This window comes from Patagioenas fasciata, chromosome 27 (genome assembly GCF_037038585.1).
Source record: "Patagioenas fasciata isolate bPatFas1 chromosome 27, bPatFas1.hap1, whole genome shotgun sequence".
In the NCBI taxonomy this organism is placed as follows: domain Eukaryota; kingdom Metazoa; phylum Chordata; class Aves; order Columbiformes; family Columbidae; genus Patagioenas; species Patagioenas fasciata.
In genome coordinates, this window is record NC_092546.1 from 2656685 (window position 1) to 2671890 (window position 15206).

The 15206-nt window shown below is 56.3% G+C and overlaps 3 protein-coding genes across 24 annotated transcripts; 2 read left to right on the forward strand and 1 right to left on the reverse strand.

Annotated features, from left to right (window-relative positions):
• The first annotated feature begins 79 nt into the window (after positions 1-79).
• On the forward strand, positions 80-4766 carry LOC136113433 (killer cell lectin-like receptor subfamily B member 1B allele A). Its single transcript, XM_065858608.2, has 6 exons — positions 80-1300; positions 2187-2282; positions 3624-3752; positions 3953-4107; positions 4314-4429; positions 4510-4766. Exons 1-6 carry the CDS (start codon positions 1162-1164, stop codon positions 4634-4636), a joined length of 762 nt encoding a protein of 253 aa, XP_065714680.2. The 5' UTR covers positions 80-1161; the 3' UTR covers positions 4637-4766.
• A 1193-nt stretch (positions 4767-5959) lies between these two features.
• Positions 5960-12057, forward strand: LOC136113176 (early activation antigen CD69-like). 22 transcript variants are annotated; one of them, XM_071799568.1, is made up of 9 exons: positions 5993-6381; positions 7508-7566; positions 8502-8818; positions 8912-9042; positions 9489-9545; positions 9954-10046; positions 10158-10342; positions 10449-10552; positions 10968-12057. In XM_071799568.1, exons 4-9 carry the CDS (start codon positions 9018-9020, stop codon positions 11122-11124), a joined length of 621 nt encoding a protein of 206 aa, XP_071655669.1. In that variant the 5' UTR covers positions 5993-6381; positions 7508-7566; positions 8502-8818; positions 8912-9017; the 3' UTR covers positions 11125-12057. The 22 variants fall into 22 exon arrangements, 15 of the variants coding, with proteins under 15 accessions (XP_071655669.1, XP_071655670.1, XP_071655661.1 ...); XM_071799569.1 differs by having other exon boundaries at positions 8562-8818; XM_071799570.1 differs by lacking the exon at positions 5993-6381 and adding an exon at positions 6389-6768.
• Positions 11340-15107, reverse strand: LOC136113175 (killer cell lectin-like receptor subfamily F member 1). The gene is made up of 6 exons (XM_071799482.1): positions 15066-15107; positions 14444-14879; positions 13855-14039; positions 13337-13516; positions 12264-12379; positions 11340-11730 (listed from the first exon to the last, which is right to left on the reverse strand). Exons 1-6 carry the CDS (start codon positions 15105-15107, stop codon positions 11607-11609), a joined length of 1083 nt encoding a protein of 360 aa, XP_071655583.1. The 3' UTR covers positions 11340-11606.
• Positions 15108-15206: the final 99 nt, after the last annotated feature.

Here is a 15206-nt window from a genome sequence, read left to right on the forward strand (position 1 = left end):
CTCTGCATAGTTTTCTGTACCTGTTCTGGTCACAATTGAGCCCCTTCCATGTGCCCCTGTTGCCCAGGCTGGAAACCACTTTCCCCTAAAAAGGGATAAATAGCTCATTTGGGGCCGTTTCAATAGGTCCTGACAGTTTGGTTTTTCCTCTCGCTGGGGTTGAAAAATCCTTGCATGGGATTTCTTCCTCTGTGCAGAAAAAGATGAGCGAATCTTCCAAAGAAACCAGTAAACGTGTCATTTCACACCTTTAAATTTTCTATCACTTTGGGGCTGTGTTTCCATTTCTGACCTTCCCCGCCCTTCAGTTGCTCCGGTCCCGGTTTGCAAAGGGAGCAGCTGAGTGTCTCTTGGAAATGCCTTGGAAACAAGGAACGAAGGAGAAACAGCTTGATTTCTTGAGCTTTTTGGGCAATTTTCCATCTTTCCCCTCAAAGGGCTCGTTTCTGACCCCTTGTTTCCAGAGTCTCCCAGGTGCTTTTGGCAAAGCAGCAAAATGGTGATGTGTTTTACACCCAGGCTGGAAAAACGGAAATTACAGGGAAATCGGTAAAAGTGGCGATGCTGGGATAGGTTTGGGTGGGGAGCAGCAGTGACTGAGATAAGAAAACACCTTTCGAGCAGCTGAAGGGAGGAGATAAGGGTGGAAGGGATCTGGTTTTACTTTATTTCCTGAAAATCCCGATTCTCACAATCCTGGTAGGAACATTCTGGGAGATCGCGGATCATTCTCGCCACGACACCTTATTTCTCGCGCAAAATGACCCATTGGGGCAGAGCGGAGCAAAGTCTGGAACGGCCCATTTGCCGAACCGCGGATCTTGGGTTTGTTTGCGCCTTCTTTCAATTATTCAAGGTGTCTTGTTTGGTACCTTAGAAGAATAGGGCTCAACTTTGAATAGAAAAGGCTTAACGTTGTCAGGAGCTGCTTCCCTTGATGAGACAAACGCATTTTCCATGGCTTAATTCAGCACAAACGGTGTAAAGTTTCATTTTCGGGCTGACCAGTGCATCGCATCCGCTTTCTTGCAACCTCACTGCGCTTGCCGAGTGCTCAGAGGCTCTGACTTCTCCCTGCAGAGCTCTGGCCTGGAGAGGAACTTGTGGGGATAAACCAGAGGAGTGAAAAACTGCAGAAAAAGCCAGTTTTCTCAGGGCTGGATGGGCCCCGTTGGAGCCAGAGGCACCGCTGCTGATCCTCCCGCCTCTCCCGCTATGGCCGAGGGAATTGTCTATGCTGACCTGAACATCGGGTCTGGAAGGAGCAGCAGGAAAGCGCATTGGCTTCCTCAACCTGGCAGTAAGTGCATCAGGGGTTTTTGGGGGGATATTTACTTTTTGACTATGGTTGTGCTTGGAGATTCCTGCCCCCCAAGCAGGAAGGGAAGGGCCCGTGGCTGTGCTGGGTGATGGAGGATCCCGTCTGCTCTTTGTGATTCCTTTGGTAGTTTTCTCTTGAAATGGTTTCAGGGTTTCTTTGAAACGGGGTCAGTGTTGCCCGAGTCCTGCCAGGACTTTTGAAATGCTGCTTTTCTGCCCGTGACCACCACGTTGTCCCCTTACACCTCCCTCACCCTTCCTCCTGCGCCTGCTCTGCCTTCAGCGAAGATTTAACTCCTGCTCTTTCCCCTCGGGAAGAGATCTCTGCGTGGTGACGGCATCTTCAGGCAGCATCCCACAATGTCTGTATTTTTTTGCAAGAATTCCATGATTTCACCAAACACACCCCTTTTGAGCTCAAAGGACTCTGCCAAACCCACCACCTGATGCTAAGGTGGGATCGGATGTTCCTCCTTTGCTGTTTTATTCTGAAGCAGACGATGAACCTTTGCTGGTCCAGGTGAGCTCTGGCTTTGGCCAGAAGCATCATCCTGGCCGCCCATCTTGGTCCACCTCTCCCCTTGACTTCTAGTGACTTTACAACGTCCAGGAGATTCCCAGTTCTTGCATATCTGGGTAGAACCAACCAAAACACATCATGAGCATCTTTTCCCCAGCGCCAGCAGGGTCGGGAGGAGGGTGGCAGTGGCGAAATGTGGACAATCGACCAAAGCTTTAGAACAACCAGCAGCAGCACCACAGAGGGACTTTGGGGAGAAAAGAGCCCGAACCTGCGCTGCAGACCTGGCTGGCTGGATGCGGGGCTGGGACAGGGCTTTTCTCCCAAAAACTCCTTTCCCTTGCAGCATCGAGCTGTCCCCGGTGGCACCGAGCGGCTCTCTGCGCCGGCTGGACTGGGAACCTCGTCCTCGGGGTGGCCCTGGTGGCGATGGGATGCTTGTGTGAGTAGATCTGCTTGTTGGCACGGGGACAACCAAAGGACAATCCGGAGAGGGGACCATCCAAAGAGAGGGTCCCTGCTCTGGGGGTGCTGGCTCAGGTGCTTGTGTAGGAGGCAAATCTGCTTTTTATGGCCTGTGGCTTTTATCAGAATTTCATAGACCTGGTGGGTGGAGAAGACTTGGCTATTTTGGTTGGCCAGTGAGACGAAAACCCCTGGAAACTTTTCAACTGTGGGAGGGTGAGGATTTCACACCCTGTGGCCGAGCTCAGGGTCACGCTCAGCCCTGTTGGAATGAGTTTTGTGCCGGGTATGATCTTGCTGGTGGCAGCTGTTGCTGCCCTGACCCACAGCACCCCCGAACCACAGCAAGCAGCTGGCACGGAGACTCAGATGTCTGGTTGATCTTGGTGAGGAGATCCTTCTCCAAAGGGGCAGGGGATCCAATGGATCTTGTGCTGGGAAGGGTCTCAGGTGTGGATTTGGACTTCTGGGATGGATCTGCCAAACATTTGGCACACGGGTATGGAGGGAAGAGCAAAGGGATGAGGCTGAGCTCCCTTGGTGGCTCCGAGAGCTGCAGAACGCAGGTGATGCTCTGAGGATGCGGGAGCAATTTGGGTACCAACCCTGAGCCGGTGGCTTTGCAGGGATCTGCTGTCCCTGCTGCGGGGTGGAACTGGGACCAGCAACGATCTAGGGCTGGTGGTTTGAACTTGCGTGGGCTCAGAACTCGAGAGAAACCCCCAAATAAATCTGCTGGAAGCCTTTTGTGCGCACTGCAGCTGTCTGTGGCCGCGCTGTGCTGCGAGGGGTAGTCAGGAGGTGGTGCAGAGCCCCTCACCCTTGCGCCAGGCCCCTCTGGGCTGCACAGATGGGGCTGGCACAGCTGGTTTGTGCACAAGAGGCCATTTCCGCAGCGGTCAGAGGCTCCCGGGCTCTCTGCAGCCGGCCAGGCTGATGGCTCCGTATCTCGCGCTCCATCTCATGCAGGGGTGCAGAGGCCACATCCTGTTGGCAGCGCAGAGCAGCAGCAGGTGAAGGTGGTTGCAGGAGTGGGGCTGAGCTCAGAGGTGGGGACCCCGTACCCAAAACGGGGAGTCTGCTCTGGGTAGGGACCCTGAGGCTGATTCCCACCCCCATGAGATGCTCAGATCAAGGCCTGGGCTGAGCTGAGACCACAGGAAGGGTGAAGGGGGCTGGGGGGCTCCGAGCACCCACTTTGTGTGAGGATCCATCCCAGACGCTTCCCTGCAGCCCGCGGGGACCAGTGCACGTAGATCTCGGTGGTATCGTGCCTGGGGAGCCCGCCCCTCTCCCCTGCTCGCTCCGTCCCTTGCAGTTCTGCACCAGCAGCCGCAGAACCCAGAAAGCTGCAAAAACGGGAGCGGGAACGCAGGAGATGGCAACAGCAACCTGGAGAAGATCCGCTCAGAGCTGCGGAAAGAGCTTTGCTCACCAAATCTGCAAGGTAACGCCAACCACAACGCATCTCCACACTGTCTGCTTTCCCAAAACCTTGCAGCACCCCCAGACTGGAGAAGCAAGTGAAGCTCAGGTCATCCCCGTGTTCCTGGGGAGCCAGCAGGACTTAAACACTTGTCCTTCTTTGGATGGGCAGGGGACAAGGTGGCTTCTTGGTGGCTGAACATGGCACTGCCTGTCTTTCAGAGGCTGGGGGGTGCAAGATCTGCCCAGGGGGCTGGATGGCGCATGGGACCAAGTGCTTTTGGGCTGCTGACAGGATGCGCTCATGGAGTGAGAGCCAGGGGGACTGTGCGAGTCAGGGGGCCGAGCTGCTGATGCCGGGGGACGAGGACGAGCTGGTAAAGGGACCGATGGCATCGGGGATGTGGGACGGGTCCGGGGTTCAGCACCCACCCCTGTACACAAACCTCTGCAGAGCCTTGGCCGGTGTCAGCGTGGGGGACACTGGTGGGGCTCGGGGCTGCGTGGGGACAGGCTGGAGCCTGTTTTGGGGTGGCGATCAGCGACACATCAGTGCCACCACCTGCCCTCTCTCCTGACACAGGATTTCCTAATTGAGATCATTGGGAAACCCAGCAGCTACTTCTGGATCGGCCTCTCCCGCCCCTCTGCTGGGAAGGACTGGACTTGGCTGAACGGCTCCCTCGTGGACTGGAGCCGGTGAGCGCTTGGGGTGCGATGGGTGTCGGGGTGGGGGCGCCCCAGGGACCCTCGTGCTGTGACACAGGATCTTCCTGCAGCCCCAGGTTCTGGATGAGCCGTTCGTCTGAAGGAAGCTGTGGGGTGCTGAAGGGGAACAGCATCATCTCTCAAAGCTGCAGCTTGGGATCTCACTGGATCTGCCAGAAAGAAGCCACCCAGCTCTGAGGGGCTGGGGGGGCACAACATGGGCCAACAGCAGGAGAGACACCTGGGAACGGGCCAGGATCAGGCCCTCGGTGGGGGCTGCGGTACGGGCATTGCTCAACACATCTGCACCAATTAATTACAACGTTAATTTGGCTCCGTGTGGTGTTTCCAAGCAAGTTTGCTCATGGGGAGGGGTGAAAGGAGCATCCTGCTGTACCAGAGAAGCCCCCCCGTGCACACCCGCCCTTGTGCACACCCTCATGCACACCCCCGTGCACACCCGCCCTTGTGCACACCCTCATGCACACCCCTGTGCACACCCACCCTTGTGCACACCCCTGTGCACACCCCTGTGCACACCCGCCCTCGTGCACACCCGCCCTTGTGCACACCCTCGTGCACACCCTCGTGCACACCCGCCCTTGTGCACACCCTCGTGCACACCCTCGTGCACACTGTACCCATCCCTTTCTGCCCCGGGGGGAGGATTCAGAAGAAATAAAGCAATCCAAAAGGAAACACGCGGCAGGCGAACGGCCACGAGGCAGCGCCTGGGCCAGACCCAAGGAGCGCGAACGCCCAGACCCCAGTTTGCTGACCCGAGGAGGGGGACAGGGGACATGGACATGGACATGGGGGTGGCTGCAAGTCTAAGGCACAGCTGCCACATCGGGGGGACGGGGAGGAGCTAAGAGCATCGCCCTATAGAATAAACCTCCAAAAACAGTGCCAACCTCCCAAAGCAGTTTCGCCAGCTCAGAGCAAACTACGGAGCTCGGCGGGACCGCCCTGTGTGCTGTGCGGTCTGAACTGGGTGTGTGGGGGTTTGGGGACTGGGAGCACTGGGAAGGGCCGTTTGCAGCAGCCCTGGTGTCACGCAGCCTCCTCGTTGCTCTCGCAGGGGACACGGGGGGGTTTGTTCACCCTCCAGCCAGGTCGGGTTTGTCCCCAGGAGCCCCATGGCTGCTTTCAGCTGCTTCTGGGGGGATCAGGACTTGGGGGGTCCCGAGAGCCCCGTAACGCAGCCTTGGATGAGGGAACACACCCCTGTGCACACACTGGGAGACCCCGAGCCCCTCCCGCCTGGAGCGATTCCTCCCACAATCAGAACAGGAGGTTTGTGCCGAAGAGAACAGGAACCAGCGTCTTTATCAGGGAAAACCCCCCTCCCCTGCACTGCTTACTCATTCCTGATGATGTCTCTGCAATTGTGATGTGGTGGGGGAAATTTGGCATCACCATCCCACTGTCGAGCCTGTGAACAGTGGTGTTTGCTGCCTTTCCCGCCAGCTGTGGTTTGGTGACATGTTTGCAGTTCACTTTTCACACTGACTGTGGAAAGGACACCGAGTGGTTCACCAGGGGAAGAGGCCTTGGCTGGGGAACCGCAAATATTCATGTGTAGGGAGGGCAGGGGGGATCTGTCTCCTGGAAACCGCCCGTGTCGCTCTCATGGCTGGTGGGTGCAGAAACGCTGACCAAGGGCAGCGAGAGCTGCGTGCGGGGATGTTTTAGAGCCGATGCCGTCTCCGCTGCCCACGCTCCCCCGGTGTTTCTGTTCCTGCTGGAATTCACTGCAGCCGCCGGTTTAATCCAGAAAATGAGTGTGAGCGTATTTACTAAGGTCGGTGCAGAGGAGCTGGGGGAGGGAAAAAGCTGCCAAGGGGGAAGATCCATCTCTGGCTCCATCTTTTCTTTTCTGTGGGCGGAGGACACAGCGGCACCGCCCGCAGCTCCGCTGGGGCCGGAGGGAGCAGGGCAAGGTCAGTGGCTTTAAATCCTGCAGTTCGATTGTCTGTGAGCCCACCTGGTTTGTTCTGATGCTGTCGCAGCATTTCCTCTGGTGTTCATTTCCACTCACGACTGCTCGGAGGCCGCTCTGAAGCCGAGTATTCCCGTTTCTATTTGTGGCCGGAGACAAGAGGCGCCCAGCTTCTGGACATCCTGGGCGGGACAATCCAAGGGAGCCCAACCCGCCCCACTTGCTGCTGGGGCATCGCGGCGTGGGCTGAAAAGCTTGGAGTGGGTTGTGATGGAGCCAAGACCTCAAATTTGGGGCTTTCAGACATTCGCCCCCCTCCCCGACCTCTCCCTGGGACCAAGCGGTGAATTATGGAGCACGAGCCGGGGTGAAAAGCTGAAGGAAACAGGTTTGGGCTTGAGCCTAATTCTTTGTTATGCTGAGAGGAATTCCTGTCTGGATAAATATGTACAATGATTTACTGAAACCATGAAACTCATGCCCTCATCTGGCCATGTTCTTTGGAGTGGTGCATTGCAACATGGAAAAAACCGAGTTTTTCGAGGTCTTCAATCATCACATCAGCAGCAGAACCGCTATCGGTGCTGAATCACGCCCCAGCAACCACGGGACTTGCTCCCGCCGTACCCACAGCGTCCAGCCCTGGGGTCTCTCGTAGCTTTGCCCCCATTCTGCAGGTCCTGGTGGAGCCTGACCTGGGTTTGGAACGAGAGCTCCCCCGGGTCTCCCTTTGCGAGACAGAGGAGGTGGGAGATGTTCACTGGGAAAACAAACCAGAAACGGCGATAAGAAAAGGTTCCTAAGGCGGTGCTGCTGACCAGAGGAGTTGGTTACTGCAGGAAGCACCTGGAAGGGGCAGCTCTCAGCCCCGGCTCCATATCGGCTCTCAGACGCTTCTGCTTGTTTCGATTTGCTGGATTCTCGCTCCCGTCCTACGGGTCGGGAATACGTTTGGGTTGGGGAGCAGAGAGCGTCCCTGCGTGGGTTTAAACCCTCAGCTGGCTGGAGGCTGCGAGCGGGGAGGGGAAACCTGGGGTTATTTCTCTACGTGGAGAAAAGAGCCGGCAGTGCAGCTGGTTCCCCTTTTCTCTGACCTCATCTCTTATCTCTCTCTCCTCTCCCAGCAGCTCCTGCTTTGGACAGAAGCCGGCACAGAAAAGCCCATTTTCCGCTCAGCATGCACAGGGTGAGTTGGAGCCCGCGGAGAAGTGGCATTTCCTTTCCTTTTCCCAGTTAAAGCTGGGTTTTTCTCTCGCTGCAGCACCATTCGGGTGCTGTCAGACAAGGGACTCACTCCTCTTTGTCCCTCGGGCACCAGACAAAAGCGCCTTTATTTCCATGAGCCACTGGCCATAGTTTCCTCCCACTGAGGCCATGACCTACAACAATGTTCTCCTTTAATATTTTAGACTGGCTTTTTGGGACACAAAAGTATGTTATTTCCCACATGTATTTGGGGTTATTTCCTGATGATTTGGTTTCTCCGCTGTTCCTCACTTGGTGCTTTTGCTCCTGTTCCTCCATCACCTCTGTTTGCCTCCTAAACTCACTGCGCTGGAGCGGGAATCATTTGGTGCTGGGGAGAGCAGCGAAATGCTGCATCACTTAAACCCTGTTCGAGATCAGATGTTTGAGGATTAAAAAGAAACCTCAATTCTTGCCTTTGCAAACTGGTGAAGGTTGTTCTCACCTGGAAAATATTGCCTGCAAACAGAGGAAGATCCAAAGGGCAGGTGGTGGTAACGTAAATGTGTTTACAGTGCTGATGTTAAACAGGAGCAGATGGTGGGGCTGTAATATGATTTTAATAAACACAGAAGCTCTTTGTCCTGGGAGCTGCAGCTGCCCGAGGCTTCGAGGGCTCGTTCACAACAGCACCTGCAGCTTTTTCTGTTTCATGTTTTTCTGTTTGAGATTTTTCTTGTGAATATTCTGCAAATATCTCCTGGGGTTTTGCTGTTCTGAGGAGAGAGCTCAATGTCGCCATGGGCTCTGGGACAAGGCCGTGGCCAGGGAAAGGGCAGAAAGTCAAAGAACTTAGAGAAACAGCTTATAAGAACAACTGTCACGGTTTAATTGCAAGGTGACAATAAACCACGGCACTACCCCCTTTCTCCTTAGGCAGGGGCCTCAGGTCCATGGTGGAAGAGAGCGAGGCCTCGTGCTCTCCCTCTGATACAGGGCGTGCGACGCTTACGGGATGGAAAACCGAGTCGGTCAGTTTTAGTCGCTGGTTCCGTCTGCCCCTCCTTCCACATTCGCCCCTCTCGTGATGGAACATGTGAAATCTTATCAGTATTATTGGCTGTCACGGCAATAAATCTGAACACGAGCTTCTTCAGCACCGCGTTGGCCACTGTGCTCACAGTGTCTGAGATTCAGAGTGAACGGACTGAACGTGGAACGAACAGCAGAAAAGGAGCTTTTAGGCAAGTGCTGTGAGTGCAGCACCGGGGTTTGGAGGGGATGATGAGTTCTGGTTGGTGGTGGTTGTTTTATTATCATTATTATTTGTTAATTGTTTATTTCAGTGAGGGCAGGAGCACCCTGGCAAAGCCCTGGACCGAGCAGGACCGGTGGAGCTGAGGGGCGCGCTCGTCCCCAGAGGGTCCATCTGTCCCCTCCGCAGCACCAGGGATGGCAGAAGCTCTTAGTGATGCAGGTACCTGAGCACCAGCCCCTTTCCCAGAGGCTTTAAAGCCGCCCTGGAGACGAGCGGGTGGTTTCTGTGCTGGGGACGCGGCTCAGAGGGGTTTGAAGGACCATCCAGCAGCACGTGGGGTGACCTGAGGGTCCTGGCGCTGAAAACACCTTGTAGCTGAAGAAATGGGGACAGAATCGAGACAAAACCTCTCCAGGGCAAACAGGGCCGGCAGAAGCCAGTAAAATCAAGGCTGGTTTGCAAAAACAAAGTGAATATTGGTTTATTGAAGGCAGAAATCATGTTTTCCTTCCTGCTGTGCATGTAAACCAGCTGGAAGGGAAATGACGCTTTTCCCCTTCATTGTCCCATGGGGAAGACAGCCACCATTAGTAATTTACTGCTGAACAACGTCACAGCATCGGCAGTAACTCTTTACATTCCATGGGCTTCTTGCTTTGGCACAGGCGAAGACCCGACGGCTGTAACGATGCTGCCGCAGCAGAGAGCAGAGCGAAGGACCAGTGAGCGCCAGCCCTGTCATGGGGACACTGGGAGGTGGCGGTTGGGCTGAGTGTGACACGGGCAGCTAAAATTTAGGTTAAAATAGCTGGGGAGAGGGGCAGGAGGATGCAAGTAAAGCTGTTTGCAAGCTGCGGGAGGCACAGGGTGGCCCGAACGGTGGGTCTGGGGGATGGCGCCCATCTCTTGTTGGGGTGGGATGGAGAGGATTCAGTGAGGTCAGACAGCCCTAAAAATCCTTGAGACTGATGAAAGCACTGGGATGCACCCCTGAACTGAGCCTGCACCCCACTGTGCCCCCCATGTGCTTTGTGGCCGTATTTAAAGGGGCTGTAGACCCCTGACGGGGAACACAAGAGCTGCGGGAGCTGGGGCTGCTCTTTGTGATCTGCCATGTGGTTTGTGCCCAGGTTTTAGTCTCAAGTGCATTAAGGATCAAAAGGTCCCCATCGGGGTCACCGTGGTCGTAGCCGCGTTGCTTCTCACCATCATCGCGCTGGCGGGTAAGTGGCTGAGGATGGAGGTGCCGACCCCAAAGTCTTCTCCTCCCCTGGAGAAAACACCGGGTTGAGTCCCCAGGATGAGTCACCAGGATGTGTTCTGCTCCTGTCCAGTTAAGAAATGCCCGTCCTGCCCATCCTGCCCCTCTCATGTCCTTCCCAGCTGCCTGGACAATGGCATTGGATACAGGGAAAAGTGCTTTTACTTTATTGAGGAGGAAACGGAGTGGAACAGGAGTCGGATCGCGTGCGTTTCTCTGGGGGCGCATTTGGCCACCATTGACAGCTGGGATGAGCTGGTAAACGGGAAATTCCTGAGAACCGGTGTTTCCAAGTCCATTTGGGGTTCCCATGGAGGGTGTAACATGGACACACATCTCTGATGTTGATTTCTTCCCTCTCTAGCGTTTCCTCTTGCGCTATGGGCACTCCTTGCACTACTGGGTCGGTCTCCAAAGGGAAGAGTCTGGACCTTGGAAATGGGTCAACGGGTCTCTCTTCAACAACTGGTACGTCCTGTCTTCTTCTGGAGAACAAAACCATGTCCTGGGCTGGCTGGGGATTGAATGCCAGAAGACACATATGTATTATATATAAATATATAAATTTAATGAGTTGAGAGCAATTAAGCACGACTTTTCTTGCTTGAGCTGAAGCGCTTGGACCAGCGTCTGTGGGTTTGTGGGTGCAGATGCTGGCGCGGGTTGAGGGATGAAGCCTCCTGGGGTCACACAGCCAACACTTTTCCCTCCTTTGTGGAGGGGACGCAGGTTTTGTTCTTCGTGGGGCATTTTTTGTGCTGGGAAGGGTGTTCCCTGCCCCCTGCGGTGCTGTTTCCCATCTGGGAGATGCTCAGCCGCCGACCTGAGGCCGACAGCAACCCCTTTGCTTCCCTTTGAGTTCTCCTTTTGCTCTTTGATGCAGGTTTGATGTCCGGGGAAAGGGACAATGTGCCTATATCAACCGGGACGGGATCAGCAGCGACTGGTGCTCCCAGATAAAATTCTCTGTCTGCAGCCACCGGCAAAACCGGCCCAGCGCCATTCAGAAGGATTCAGAAACTCTTACCAGTTTGACCTGAAATTTCCCCCTCGGCAGAGGGAATCAACCACAAGCTGCCATTAACCCTGCACAACGTGTTAACAAGAGTCGCAATGATGTGAATTCACTTTAGTTTTAGGTTACAAAAGCAGAAACTCATCACAATGGTGACACAAAGCTGAGACCAAAGAGTCCTCGCTCTGGGTTTGACCCAAGTGTCTTTCCAGCGTTTGCAGCTGTGGGGACACTCGGGGACACTCGAGGGGTTTGGAAAACTCCCCGCTCTGCCGCTGCCGCCCCGCGGAGCTCAGTCCCGCTGGATTTCCCGTCCTCGGTGTGTGTGTTGGTTCTGGTTTGGTTTTGTCTGGATTGGGAGGATCTGGAGGCGAGGGGCAGAAATACAAAGTGGAGACCCCACCCTCAACAAGGAGCCCCCACCCGCTGCTCCGGGATGTGTTTTGGTGTCCCGGTGAATTACCCAGCGCTGAGTTTGTCCTGGTTTTCCTGGTCATTTCCTCCGGCTTAAATCTCGGTGGCTTTTTTCTGGCAAACCCAGTGCAGTGGGGCGCTGCAGATGTGGGAACGCAGCTGACCCCCCCAAATCGCGGCACAAGCGTTCGCCTGGACGGGACCCAGCACCGGAGACCTGGGGAGCAGCGGGACGGCGATCAGCCCGGCGCCGTGCGCTCGCACGCTGTGTGTTCAGTTACAGTATTGATCTCATTGGACGTTTCCCCCACAACCTGAACCGGCACAGCCACTGCCAGCTCAGCTGATGGTGCCACCCTCTTGTTTTTCCAGCTGTTGGGGAGGCAGAACTGTCGGTAAACCCGTGCTCACCCCAAATCATTTCCCCTCCCCACACCCCATGTGTGTACTAACAAATATCAGCTCTGTGGGATCGATTGCAATTTACACCTTATTGCGCTTTGCATTTGGCTGTATAATAGGAATGAAGGCTTAATTGCTTCTATTTCCTCTCTTCTCCCTGTTTCGCAGCTGGGCTGCAGAGACCAAACCCCTGTTGCTGTGGTTTCTCTTTGCTCCTCTGAGCGTTGCTGCCGCCTCCAGGGGGATTTTGGGGGCAGCCGGGTCTGTGCTGAGCATCGCGCTGGGAAATATTTCCCCTGGGCCGGGGCTGTTGGAACCTGCTCGTGAACCGGAGCGAGGGGCACTCACAGGGCTGCTTGTAACGCGGAGCCGTCCCGCCAGCTCCACTCCTGCCCGCGCGTCTGGTCGATGCTCAGCCCCATCCAGGCTCCGGAGCTGGTTCTGGTCATCACCCCGACGAAAGCCTGGGAGAGGAGAAGAGACTCAGAGCTGATCGCATGGCAAAGAGACCTGATCCTGCCCATGAGGCTCTGGTCTGGGATGGGCCCGGCCCATCCCGGTTGCAGACTGGGGGCTGGAGGGGTTGCTGGTGCTTTGGAAGAGATGGGAGTGTGGTCTGGGGATGACGGGCAGGGCTGGAGACATTCAAACCCGCCTGGACACGATCCTGTGTGATCTGCTCTGGTGACCCTGTGTTAGCAGGTGGGTTGGACTGGATGATCTCCAGAGGTCCCTTCAACCCAACCAGCCTGGGACTCTGTGTGTGTGATTCGGTGAAGCAGTGTTTTTTGGGGTGACAGAGGAGCTTGGAAGCTCATATACGGGGCACCATCTATTTGCCCTTTTCCCTTAACCTCACCTAAGCTCCGATTCATGTTTTGAGGCGCTTTTTTTCCCACTGAAATAATAGAATCATTTTGGTTGGAAAACACTCTCAAGACCATTGAGTCCTACTGTTCCCCCACCCCCGGCACTGTCCCATGTCCTGAGAACCTCATGTCCGTCTGTCCAGCCCTCCAGGGATGGTGACTCCAGCACTGCCCTGGGCAGCCTGTTCCAATGCCCCACAGCCCTTTGGGGGAGAAATTGTTCCCCACATCCAACCTCAACCTCCCCTGGTGCAACTTGAGGCCGTTTCCTCTGCTCCTGGCGCTTGTTCCTGGGGAGCAGAGCCCGACCCCCCTGGCTCCAAGCTCCTTTCAGGCAGTTCAGAGACCAGAAGGTCTCCCCTCAGCTCCTGTTCTCCAGCTGAACCCCCAGCTCCCTTATCCTGACCCATCAGACTGGTTGTGTGGGCTCGGGCGCTTTGCCAGCCAGGAAGGAGAAAGCTCAACCACAACGTGGCCTTTTGCCAAAAGCTTAGCTTAAAAAGAGATAAAAGCAGAGGTGTCGCTTGAGCCCTTCCCGCCGCAGTTCCTCACCTTCTCCTCCGCGCTCTCCAGCACCGCCAGCTGAGATCGCTGGTACCCGCAGTTCTCCGCCGCCTCCTCCCAGGTGCTGGTGTTTGTGGAAACCCAGTAGCACTTGGCTGCGAACGGCTGCCAGCCGGCGGGACAGAGCCAGCAAGCCGAGGCGCCTGCGGCCGAGGATGAGTGTGAGCGCTGCTTCAGCCCCTGGGCACTGGGCTCTTGCACCCCCCTTGGGACCCCTGAGGCTTTTCCTGCCCTTTGAGCCCTTCCAGGTGCATTTTTGGGGAATGTGGGCTCTGCCCGTGCTGGAAAATGTCCCTTGGTAATGGGGGAAAAGCAAGAGGAGCAACGCAGGCAGGTGATGGGCACAGTGTGGGGCATGGGGATGGGGATGGGGATGGGGATGGGGACAGCACTTGGGATGACTTGGGGTGTTTTCCCAAAGTTCCTGGCCTTGTTGTCCCCCTTCCACATGGAAAAGGGGCAACAAGGTGAGGTCCCCAGCACCGAAGCTGTGGGTGATGCTGAACCGCGGTACCTGTGACGTTGTGGCTCCCTGGCTCACACAGCCGCTGTCTGAGCTGCAGCTGGAAGCACCTCAAGGAGCATTTGAACTCCGGGATGTCCTGTCGGCTGCTGGTGACCAGGCAGGATTCCCAGGAGCATTTGCTGGCCGGGGTCTCCATGTCCTGGCTCAGGATGGGGCCGTTTCCACCTGAAACGAGGACGGGTTTGACCCGCACATCGTGCTGCTGTGTTGGGACCGGAGGACGCAGCTGCTGGGGTGACCCCTTGTGCAAAGCAGCTCTTGGGGACGCAGAAAGGTGCTGCCTGGGGATGGGACTCTGCGGGGGGACCCCTGGGGTCTCTGCAACCACCGTCAGGGTGGGGAAAGGGACTTCTATCAGGACAGGCTCCAAAACCAGACAGATCAGCCCGTGAAGGACGTGCTGGCAGCGTTTCCCCTCCTGCCCCGTGGGGATCGCTGCGCAGAGGGGGCCCAGGAGCTGCTCCCTGCTAGAAATACAGGAGGAATCCGCTCCAGCCTGGGCAGGGGCTGGGCTGTGATGGTTTGGGGGAGATTGTCACCGTTCTGGGGTGACAGACCCTGCCACTCACCCTGTCGCTGCAGCAGCCACAGCACGATGCCCGTCAGGACCGCGGTCCCGACCCATCCGGCTCCCAGCAGCGCCCAGTACCAAGGACCTGCAACAGGGACCAGAACTGGGAGTGAGGGAGGACGCAGCTTTTCTGGGCTCTTTGCCCTGTCCTCGATGCCCTTTGTTTCAGGAGACTTAGCGAGAAAACCTTGCGAGTGTCTGTAGGAGCCATGGGGCTGAGAAAACCCACAAGCTGCTTTGCTTGCTTGACCGGGGAGGCTGCAGCGAGCGAAGCTGCAAAGCCTCAGGCTGGGAGCTGGGCTGCTCTCCTCCTTGTGCTGCACCCGGGGGGATCCGGGGATGGGAAGGACCCAAAGCAAAGCCCTTGGGATGCTTGAAGAGATGGGGAGAGGGTGCAGGTCGCTGCGTGGGTCCTGCTCAGCCTTGCCGAGCTGCTAAAAAGGACCAGGACATGAAGTCCTGCGTGAAGGGGTAGAGGTGTCCTTGGGGGTTGGCTGTAGTTTTGCTCCCTTTTCAATAAAATTGGGCTATGGGAAAGAAATCTGCATGTGCTATCGCTCTGTGCCAGGCTGGAGCTGGGTAACGAACCCACTCAAAGCAAAACGTTGGGTTTTGGCCACCGTCGGCTCAGGAAAGCGCTGGAAAAGGCCGAGAAAATCCATTGTCCCTGTGCTTCCCTGCAGGGCAGGGGTCTGGCAGCATCGGGACACCCGCTCCTCCAGCCCCCACCCATCACCAATCCCACGGGGCCGGGATGAGCG